This window comes from Gymnoscopelus microlampas, assembly GCF_963454915.1.
Source record: "Gymnoscopelus microlampas genome assembly, chromosome: 14".
In the NCBI taxonomy this organism is placed as follows: domain Eukaryota; kingdom Metazoa; phylum Chordata; class Actinopteri; order Myctophiformes; family Myctophidae; genus Gymnoscopelus; species Gymnoscopelus microlampas.
The window spans coordinates 31,373,275-31,385,007 of NC_139951.1; the positions used below are offsets into that span (position 1 = coordinate 31,373,275).

At 40.2% G+C, this 11,733-nt stretch overlaps 1 protein-coding gene across 1 annotated transcript in view; it reads right to left on the reverse strand.

The window, feature by feature from the left end:
- The window catches only part of acsf2 (acyl-CoA synthetase family member 2), a 34,780-nt gene extending 23,236 nt beyond the window's left edge, over positions 1-11,544 (reverse strand). Inside the window, exons 1-8 of the mRNA XM_084079305.1 lie at positions 11,384-11,544; positions 9,229-9,424; positions 4,345-4,473; positions 4,198-4,251; positions 3,820-3,938; positions 3,212-3,374; positions 1,778-1,873; positions 905-1,056 (exon numbers count right to left, since the gene is read on the reverse strand). Coding sequence (XP_083935431.1) covers positions 905-1,056; positions 1,778-1,873; positions 3,212-3,374; positions 3,820-3,938; positions 4,198-4,251; positions 4,345-4,473; positions 9,229-9,424; positions 11,384-11,499 — 1,025 coding nt within the window. The 5' untranslated portion in view covers positions 11,500-11,544. The remainder of the gene's footprint in view (positions 1-904; positions 1,057-1,777; positions 1,874-3,211; positions 3,375-3,819; positions 3,939-4,197; positions 4,252-4,344; positions 4,474-9,228; positions 9,425-11,383) is intronic.
- Between the last annotated feature and the right edge of the window lie 189 nt (positions 11,545-11,733).

Sequence of the window (11,733 nt, forward strand, 5' to 3'; positions counted from 1 at the left end):
TGGAGAATGAAGTGCAGGCCCATGTTGATACGGTCATCTACAGACCTGTTGGCCTGAACTAGAGGAGGCACATTATGGCCTCTACTTTTTGGGAAAGAAATAATGGTGGATGTTTGGAGCTTATGTTGCATCCAACCAGTGGTGTTAGAAATTGTTTCTGCCTTTTACGCTAAGCCATCCATAGCATGGGAGGTTTTGGTCTTGTAGTTGGCGACCTATTGAAGCCCCTTCCAGACCGATGAGGAGTCATTTGCTGAAAGCAATTCCCGCCTTTTGTCATTTGACCTCCCTCACTGCCCTTTCAAACATACACTTACTGTAGCTCTCCTTTGCTTGTCTCTAGTCGGGTTTCCATATACCAGGACCTGTACAGCACCGCCTGCATTTGCAGTCATTTCAATATACAAGGACCCAGTCTTTTGAGAGCCAAGCAGTGCTGAGCAAGGTACAAATCTGGCCCCACTCAGCAGAGGTTCTTTTGGTGCTGTACTAGGACTAGATGGTAATGTGTAAAGCTTGTGAGTACTGATTGTTCAGAGAATCCTCACAGCTGTGTCAACACAGAAAGATAACTTGTGCGGGACACTGATTTTAGTTCGTCTATACTCTTGAATACCCTTTCCTTTGGTTCACAAATGTGAACCACTGTTAACTGTTGTTGTGGCTCACCTTGGAACGAGTTGGAATCCAGCTGTTCTCACAGAAGCTGATGTGCCAGAATCGCGTCACAATGCCAGCCGTTGATGGGGAGCAGTGATAATCATATCCAGGTCATATGCAAAATATCCAATCTACTACGCATTGCAATACGATGTGCTTGTAGATCAGATATTTTTGCCTATAATGACATGGCCAGAATAGGGGGGTTAAAATAAATAAGCAAGGATGCCAGTGGATTGATTACCTTTCACTCTCCAGAGCTGCCAGGTTGCTCCGCCCATCGTAGCCAGCCGAGGGGAAGACCAGGGAGATCCCATGCACGGCCATACACATACCACCTCCCACAGAACCAAAACAGTGGTACATGGGCACAGGGAGACAGGCACGAGTATGGGGCTGGAAGAGAAACAGACAGGATACATGTACAGTACATCACTTGATGAGTCCAACACGGCTGTTTCCCCCAGCAGTGAATACGTGGAACGGGTCAACCTCACTAATGCTTGCCTGCAATGGAAGCATGTCCTATGATCTAAAATGCTATGTAGCTTAGTGCCTTTCTACCCGTTTATTTATTTCAAAATTTGATTGGAGGATAAACCCCTTGAGATGCACCATCTCGTTTTCAAGGGGGTCCTCAGAAGTTGCAGAGTATTCGTCGGGGTAGTGGGGTACATTTAGACAATGAAGGTCAGGAGGCCTGTGGTCCAGAATTGGCCCGCCAGTGATGACATCTGGCCCGGCAAATGATTTTGTAAATAATTTACAATATCTGACAGTCCCACATATAGACTAGTGATTCTCAAAGTGGGGTCCAGGGACACCCAGGGGTCCTTGAGGGGCTTCCAGGGGGTCGCCAGCTAAATTGTAGTTTGGAACTAAATGGACCCTTAGTTATGGGGGTCTGTGACCTAAATTTGCATACCAAACTGGAGATCCTTTTTAATTCATGCGTTTGAGAAGCACTCTACTATAATGTAAAAATAGAGACTAAAAATAGAGACCCCATCTTAAGAATGTTTTTATCCATGTTGGGAGTGCTGACCCCTGATGTAGAATAGCTACCAATAAAACACAGAAAGGTTCAGAGTAATCTTTACAGTACATTTATACTCACCCTCCAGTTATAGCCCACTCGCAGGCCAACAAAGTAGGCATTGTTGACAATGTTATGATGCGACAGAGTGGCACCTTTCGGGGCCCCGGTAGTGCCCTGGTGGCAGAAATTATGTTTTAATAGCTCGGCTCATACAAGCACAAAATAATTCATTATCTGGCTCACAATGGATTTTTTCATGGCGGCCAGAACTTGGAGAACCCCAAAAAACAATTAAGGCCCTGACAGACTGAAATCATGAGTCGCTCGTGTTATCGTTTACAACTGCTCTAGCCACACTGGAAGTGTCAAGTGGACACATCAAAACATACCGATGCATCTTTCGTTCTGAAAGACACATCTGTTCTATTTTGGGGCATTGACGCATTTTAAATTGTCTTAACAAGTCCTGTTTTTAATTTAATTAAATAGAAAGGTCTGGACAGATCCTGAAAAATATTGTTGAAACCACAGTGGTCCCATCTTCCTTTGCACGCATTTAGCTAGTGACTGCAGTAATTTAAACGGAAAAATATAGATGAGGAGAATGACGTACAAAGGCAGCCTACCTTGTTACAAGTTCAAGAGCGCTTTGCTGATGGTCAGAAGGAAGGGAGTGCAGAAATAACGGAAAGAGAGAGAATAGAACGACGGCGGTACAGTCGAGTCCCAGCGTGCATGCGTGCTTTTGTGTGCTTGCATGTGTTCGTTTTGGTACACCCCTCACTTCTTTCGGATCAGAGCAATGCGGTTCAAATTATTAATAATTGCGGTGCATTAAAATATATGATTTGACACTTAACAAGTGGCCGAACCTGTGTCAGTGTGTCAGGGCCTTTAGTGGTTCACAGAGTCTCGCACACAAAGCAGAATAAAGGAAAACCTGTTGGAGGAATGTAGAGCACATATAATATCAGGTGCAGCATGCTCACATTCAACAAGGCAGGAGTAAGCATAATGAATGTGAACAAGTGCAATGGGTATACTTACTTAGTATCTGGGACTTGTTAATAATAAACATTAAAATATCATAAATAATTATTTGAGTTGTCGTAAAAAGGTTTTCAGCACAGAACGATTCGGCAGTACAGTATGTGTACAAAATGTCAGAATACATCAAGTGGGTAATTAGTGTGTAAAGTAAAAAAGTAAAAAATGTAAAAATCCTATCTGGGTGACAAGGCTTCTAACAATTGTACACAGATTCTTAATGTTTCAACAGCTATGAAGAGATCAGATATGTGACAAAACTTGTACCACAGGTCATTTATCAGACACTCTTATCGAGAGTGGTGAGTCTCACAAGATGAGAGCGTCTGTCAAATGCCTCAATTGTGTGGGAATTTTCCATTACATTTTAACTTTTGTTCTGTGGATGATGGTTACGGAACTGAAAAGTAAACATTCCTATTTGGATTGTTGTTCAATCAGAGTTGTGAATCTTGCCCAAATTACCGAAGTAAACTGAATGTTTATGGGGTCATCAAAGGACAGCTTCTTCTGCAGATGGTGAAGCTGCTGCACATACTCGCTGCTTGCTGCCTGCATTACATCCTCCAAGTGGTACATTCCTGGCTGTCTGCTATCAGTGACAATCACAGTTCGAAGCTCTGGCAGCCTAAAGGAAACAGTCCATACATGTTCAGTGCAAGTAAGGTACTAAGCCAGGTCATATGCTGTCAAGACTTGTTCACTCTGTAAAATAGTCTCTTCTGTATGCCAGATGAGTAATTTAATTGCCACTGTGTGTGCACTGGAAACAGCTATGTACAGTATGTACTGTAGTCTATGTATGATAATTGTATCAACTTGGAATAATACAAATGTTAAAATAACTTTTGGTAATTTCAATTTGTTCCTTTTGGCATTTTATGCTTTATTTTGGGAGTCAAACTCAGGTGTCACGACTCATAACAAGCATGATTATAGTCACTCAGTACCCTAACTGGCTATGCCACCAGACACCGCTTTCAAAGTGTTTAACATACATAATGTTGGTAAGTGAGGCCCAGAATATAATCATGGTGAACTAAAAAGAAACCACTTGGGGCTATATACTGTACCTAGCACTCTTGATTGCTCCTGGGCTTGCAGTCTCAATCTCTGGGCATATATGTCGCAGCATGTCACAGTATTTTTGGGTCTTAAATTGTGTTGGGCACACTATTGCGTTACATCCCACCTGCACAGAAAGGAACAAAGTCCATAATATCGGTACAACAAAGCAATAGCTCTTTATAAATAAATAAACTCATTGTATGTCACAAAACAAACTTAAGCCATAGCATAAATAGCCGATTTATAAGCTCACAATGCGTTGTTTTGAGTTTCTTATTTCTGACCATTTTCATCTACAGTATAATGAAATTGCCATAATAAGAACACCAGGTTGAAAGTGGCTAAACACAATTACGTAAATGGTCAGCACTAAACCAACTCACCTTTCGCAAAGCAAACTCCACCTCCTGCAACTGGTAAGCTGGATTCACAGAAACCTATTTGGTGGTAAACCAATGTAGTCAAGACACCAGCAATTTAAAATGTGAATCAAGGTTACAGTATACTAGATTATTAATAACTGCACTTACCAGAATAATGCCGGCTTTGGCTGTGGCAAACTGGAACAGGATCCATTCATATTTATTGGGTCCCCACATGCCTAATCTGTCCCCTCTCTTCAGCCCAATCCCCAACAGCCCTGCAGCAGCCTGGTCCACCTAGCATGGAAATCCTCAATGTTCATTAAAGAGCATACAAATGTACACGCTTAGCTGTAATATAAACATACGGTTAAAATACAATGTGCTCACAATGTACTAATCACTTTTAATGGTTGCTTTTGGAATCTGTAAACGCAAAGTTCAAAGAATGTACATTGTACATTTTGTATTGTACATTTTGTACATTTTGTATTGTATTGTCTGTATTATATGCATAATTGAGTACAAATGACCACAATTGAAAAAAAAAACCTGTGGCTTTTTGTGTTATCCTTTTAGCATAACCTTTGACTGTGCTACTAACTAATCAATCAATCAAAATGTTACTAGCAGCAACTCTGCAGTGGTTGGAGGTTGTCTCCTCACTCTTCCATTGAGAAATGTTGATCCTGGTGTCAGATAGGACATCTACTGGTTGACAAGTAATACTGCCTCAAGCTCATAAGCACAATATCTCGTGTGGACCCTGTGCAATATCTCCTCCCATGCAAGAGAGCCGGGTTCGAATCTTGGATAGAACATAAAATGTATGGATTGCAGCTTTAAGGACAGTGTTTCTGCCCCGATAAAGAAAATGGACCTTAATCTAACAACTCAGAGTGAGATTAAGTGAGACCTAGCCAAAACAGGAACAAAAAAAAAGAAAAGTATAAAACAACAACAAATAATAAATAACAGGTACACAAACTAAAATGATACATTTTTAATTCACAGCATTAAGTTATGCTGTGTGTACTGTATATGGTGCTGTACATACTGTAAGTACAGTAAAGGGTTTAAAAACAAGAGCAGGTCAGTCATAGAGATCATATTGTTTATCTGCCTTTTAAAGTCCAGCAAGGAGATAATGTGCTCAAGGTTGAGTTTTGCAAATCATTCCACGAGGTGGCTCATCTAGTCCACCTCAGTTCTGACGACAGGTCTCTGTTGTCACTGCAGCGCACTGCTCTAGATAGGATGGGTGAAATACAGAGAAGTAATTTTCCCTCGGGGATCACTGTATCTCGTGAGGGTTTTATCTGATGCACTTTAAATTGTTTGCCGTCACAGCCAGGTTGTGCTGGGGTTATCATATCCTCACATGACACAAAAGACTTTTAACCTAGTTTCCCGTATGCACCAGAAAAGAAAAATACAATAGAATCATCATTGTCCACCTCCACTGTCCGTCCATTAAATGAATAATCCCCAGGGAAGAAGTGACAATGTCTTCATTTTAAGAAGTTGAATTATTAAATATATTCAAATTATTGAATTATTGAGTGAATTTTATTATAATTTATTTTTCAAATGACAATGTAATTGGGCAGTGAACAATATACTGAAACATAATTTGCTAAATAAACTAACATGTGAAGTCAGGGGCTGTTGCTTAGGTGGGAGGGGGGTGCAGGATTGGAATGCTGCCTCGTGGCCTGGCTGGACACAGTTGTTTAAAACATGGGGAAATCATTATACATGGAGAAGGTGGTGGGGCTAAATTCATGATTAATAAACTACTAATATTGCAAAAAAAAGGGGATATTGGCAATGCTAATGTCTCAGCAATGGTTTACATTTCTAAAGCAGCAACAAAATCTATCAGTAATTACATTTAGATCATTAATATGTCAATTGGAACCAATTTTATCACATTTGTTCAGTCCACGTCAGAGCAGTGAACAAGGAAAGACTGCTTTCATTTATTATGCTCCACACAAATGGAACAAACTTCAGGACTCTCTGAAACCAGTGCGATTGGTCTCAATAAACAAACAAACTTTTAAATAATATTTATCTGCCTTTGGGTGCTATTATGTGCAAGGATGCTAATTGCAAGAGTGTTCAACATAAACTTGCCCTCTGCTCCTTTTATGATGACATAGTGGCTGCCTTGGTTGAAGGTGGCGAGCCCCACTATAAACGTAAGAGCAAATCTCATATCAGACCAGGCTGGAACGAGCATGTAGCAATGTACCATGCTGATGCTAGAGATGCCTTTAAATTGTGGGCTATAGCTGGAAGGCCTAGACAGGGGCCTGAGCTTGAGCACAAAAAAATAGCTAATGCTAGATATAAGTATGCGGTCCGATTTATTTGTAAAAATGAGCAAGCCATGAGGGCTGACTCGATGGCCAGCAAGCTATTGAGCAGTAATGCTAATGATTTTTGGAAAGAGGTGAGAGCTCTTACTAATAGCAAAGCTTCGTTACCATGTACGGTTGAAGGAATATCTGGTGATGATAACATTGTGGCGTTATGGCGACAGCATTATAGCTCCTTATTTAATTGTATTAAGAGTGAGTTGTTTGTAGATGAGTCAGATATGAACTATGATGCCATGGGAATAAAAACTCATGAGGTGTATGAAGCCATGCACAAATTGACTGACAACAAATCATGTGGCATGGACCAGATTTCTGCAGAACACCTGAAAAATGCTAGTCTAAGGCTAGCTCCTCTTTTATCTATGAGTTTTACTGGTTTTATGATACATGGCATTCTACCTGACTCAATGCTTTCAGTATTGCTCGTCCCAATTGTTAAGGACAAAGCAGGTAAGGTTAGTAGCCTGGGTAATTATAGACCCATAGCCATAGCCAGCATCCTCTCTAAAGTTATGGAGAGAATCCTACTGGATAGAGTTGCTGATTATATTAATTCTTTTGATAATCAATTTGGTTTCAAGGCAAAGCATGGCACTGACTTGTGTATTTTTGCACTGAAGGAAATAGTAAACAAATACAAAGGCTGTAATTCTTCAGTCCTCATGTGTTTTATTGATGCATCCCGTGCTTTTGATCGGGTCAACCACAGAAAGCTTTTTATAAAAATGAAGCAAAGAGGTGTACCCGGATATATTGTGCGGGTTCTGGCCTACTGGTACGCCCACCAGACCATGCGTGTCAAATGGGGTGGGAGTATATCAGCCCCATTTGGGGTTAGCAATGGAGTCAGACAGGGGGGAATCCTCTCTCCAATTTTATTTAATTTATATATGGATGACTTGTCTTCTCAACTGAGGGCCTGCAATACTGGTTGCATGGTCGGTGAAACAATTGTGAACCACCTGATGTATGCAGATGACCTGGTGGTCCTCAGTCCCAGCAGTGCTGGTCTGCAACAGCTCCTTGACATATGTTCTACATATGGTGTGCAACATGATATTAAATACAATGCCAGCAAAAGCGCTGTCCTAATCTGTAGAACTAAAGAGGACAAGCGTCTTAATTTTCCTGTGTTCAAATTGTCAGACAATAATCTTGAGGTCTGGAATAAAATCAAATATCTTGGTCACTTTGTTACTGATCAAATGACTGATGATGATGATGATATCTACAGACAGTGTCGAAAGTTGTATGCTCAAGCAAACACTATTGCTCGTAAGTTCAGTCACTGTTCTACTAATGTGAAAGTGTCATTGTTTAAGACATATTGCACACCGCTTTACACTGCTCATCTGTGGTCGTCTTATAAGAAATCTAGTATGCAAAGGCTGCAAGTTGCATATAATGATGCAATGAGAATACTCCTTAAAAAACCCAGAGGGGGCAGTGCTAGTCAGATGTTTGTCACTGCTGGAGTGAGGACTTTTAAAGCACTCCTAAGACATTTAATGTTCAAGTTCATGAAACGGCTGGATGTATCCACTAACAGCATCATTGTGGCTCTCTCAAGTCCCATAATGAGCAGTTCTCGGTATGCATCCAGACTAAAGGTGCACTGGCTAAAAAGCCTGTATGTTTTGCCTGTGGGATAAGTTATGTATTATTTTTTATACCTTTTATTGATTTTTATTGCCTGTGGTGTTTCTTTTATGTTTATTCCTTGTATCTGTATTTGGACCTGAGTCCGCTAATAAAGATTGAATTGAATTGAATAGAGACATTTAGGGTGCTTCTTGAGGACACACTACATAGTGACTGCACCTGTTTCATGTAACACTATATTAATTTGCAGCTTGCACTCAATGGGCTTCTTTGAATAAATAAAGGAAAAAGATTTCATGGCAACGAAACTGAGGTTATGGGAGCTGGCAAAACTTTTGAGTTGTTTTCTGTTTCGCTTTTGTGTCTCGGTTGTTCTTCATGTTCCTTTTATAAGATGATGCCGAACATGCAATGTCCAGGCACTGAACGGACAGTGCTGGGGTGAGATCTTTAACTACATATAGATTGGGGTTCCTTTCCCCCTTCATCCAAGACAGACTACATTCCTTCTTGTTTACGTGACTTCTTGTCCCCTTACCATCAACATACACGTGTCTCCTGCAGGGCCTGCACATAATGTGTGTGTGTTCTGGCTACCCAGAGACAGGGGGGGAACACTCTAGAAGTATGTTCTGTGACCTTTCACATTACTGTGATACAGTACGTCTTACGTGAATACATGGAGATAAAATGTATATATAATATTACAAAATCGTTATCAGTTAGGAATGTCATTCCCTACGGTACCTGTAATATTTAATCTAAGGCAAAAACAGGAAGTGTTCATACTAGTCACGCACATCCACAAACCATTTAAGGCAAGTGCTGGACCAAAGGAAGACAATCATAAAATATAAATAGACAGTTTGCACACTTTAGCTCCCTTAAGTGCAATTTATTAGTACATCTAATAGCAGTGATGTTTCGAGCCCATGCTCTTCTTCAGACTGAGCTTGGGCTCGAAACGGCACAGCTACGATTGGAGGTACTAATAAATTCCACTTAAGGGAACAACACTGTCTTTTTATCGTTTAAAAAGGGTAAGTGTGCCACTGCCACTCACGTCCTGCTGAAACTGTGAGAAGGTCTTTCTGACTCCATCCTGTGGAAAAGCCATGGCTTCTCTGTCAGGAAGGCGCTCAACGGTGCGCTGCAGCGTCTCTGCTATTGTGCTGTGAAGCAAAGACTTGGAGGAGGTGCCATGTGCGTAGCTGGTGGTCAGAGTTGGTACGACGGGTGGACTGTCCACATGAATGGCACTGAAAGGAACCAGGGAGATGGCAGAGAGGTCATTGGCAATGAGATCAAGTAAAACCTGGCAGCAATTATGTTGGTATTAGTTTTACAGTGACGTGCAATTATGCACTACTTTAAGAAAAGAGTTTCCATAAACCCATAAACAGTTCCTGAACATAGTGTAAAACAGCCAAGCTAATGAAGTTACTTTTGCCCCTTTTCCCTTACAATTAGAATACTAATCAGACAGCAGTAGCTCAGTCTGTATGGACTTTGCTTTGGAACCGAAGAGTTGGTGGTTCAAGTCAAGCACAGATGGAATGTGGACTGGCAGCTGGAGAGGGCACTGCTGAGATGCCCTTGAGCAAAGCACTGAACCCATAGAGGTATAATGACTGAACCCCAAAACAAGTCCTGGGTGCCATTATAGTACATCACAGAGGTAAACATTGTACTTTTCACTCCACTACAAGTATTTGAAAACTTAAGTTACTAGTCACTTTGTATGGATATTATTACAAAACATACATTAACCACTTCAGCCCTATATACACATACAAGCTCATAATGCCACGCATTGTGAGCTTGTAGATCTGCTATTTTCAAAAGATGTTTATACTTTTGAAAACTTGAAATGGGACATTCTCCATAATGAGTACTTTCTACTTTTGGTACTTTAAGTACATTTTAATACCAATACTTTTGTACTTTTACTACGGTAAATTTAGAATTGCAGACTTTTACTTGTAACAGAGTATTTCCATATTGCATATTTCTTTTTACTTGTTTTTATTTGACACCACTGCTTTTGATCAAACAGCGCAAGCCACCTCGATTAGGAATGATATAATGTTGCATGGACGTTCTCCAAAAAATGCCTGTGACAGACAGCCTACAGCACCGTTTCCCAAACAGTGGGTCGGGACCCATATTTGGGTCGCGGACCAATTTTTATGGGTCACGAGTAAATAAATATCCCTTTATTTATTTTGGTTTTAATATAAAAAATAAAAAATAAAAAAAATAATTTCATTCAAATTATATTATCTAGGACGGTCAAACATATTATCTAATATCTAGGTCAAACATAAGAAGTCAAATGTCATGTATGGGGCCGGGCATTTGATGATGTGAATGTTAAGTTGTCATGTGGTGTCTTGCATTTTATGATTGAATACGTCCTGGTTTTGTTATACAATGGATTGGAATACAGTATCTATGGCACCATCAAAGTAGGTTAAGGTTTATTTTCTTGTAAACAAAGGTGAGACAGTGGTGGAAAAAGTGCTAGTGGAAAAAGTGCTCAAATGTTATAGGCTACTTAAGTAAAAAATGTGAGTAAGTGAAAGTATCATACTGCAATATATATAAATAATATACAAGTAAAAGTCCAGAATTCAAAATGTACTTGAGTAAAAGTACAAAGGTATAGTATCAAAATGTACTTAAGTAGAAAGTACTCAGAATGTCCCTTTTCAAATGTATAACATTAATGAAAATCTTTAGAAAATAGCAGATCTACAAGCTCACAATGCTTCACATTGCCGCACTGTGAGCCTGTAGATCGGCTATTTTCAAATAGCCGAAATGTATAGGGCTGAAGTGGGTAATGTACGTTTAGAAATAATAATCTGAATCTACAATAGTAACTTAAGTTTTCAAATAATTGTAGTGGACTGGACTAAAAGTACAATATTTGCCTCTGAGATGTAGTGGAGTAAAAGTAAAAGTAAAAAATACCTCAACATTTTGCTCAACTACAGTACTTGAGTAAATGTACTTAGTTACATAAGTAAAGTCCACACTGTGCTTTAAAAAAACAGTGTGGACTTTATGCCTCATTTTAGGAGCTATATGCGGTTCCCCGCGAATTCCTACACAACACTACTATCGATATTATTTGAATAATCATGAATCAGTGGACAACTGATATATATGATATAGCAAAACGACAATAATCGAGCATACAGCAACTTACTCACCAACTTGCAAGTGAACCTGGATGTTTCAACGGCCGGTTCAGCAGAGCTTTCACTCTCCTGGAAAACATATTACTTGTTCGCAGAGATTGCGAGCAAAATGCAATTCTCGGAATCATTGTTTTAATGTGAGCTGAGTGTCCTCTGCAAACCGCGAGCGTCTAATGAATGCCAACCGTCGTGCAAATAATTGTGGCTTCAGAAGTTTGGAGCAGAAGAAGCTTAAACCGCGAGGGAGGGGGCTTTCAAGTGTTCTTAAAATGCCTTGGCCTCACGTTTCAGTACAGAGCCGTTTCCTGTAGATGGCGCTGAACTCGAATCCTCAGGTGCACCGAAGGTAAAACCCCAAATGA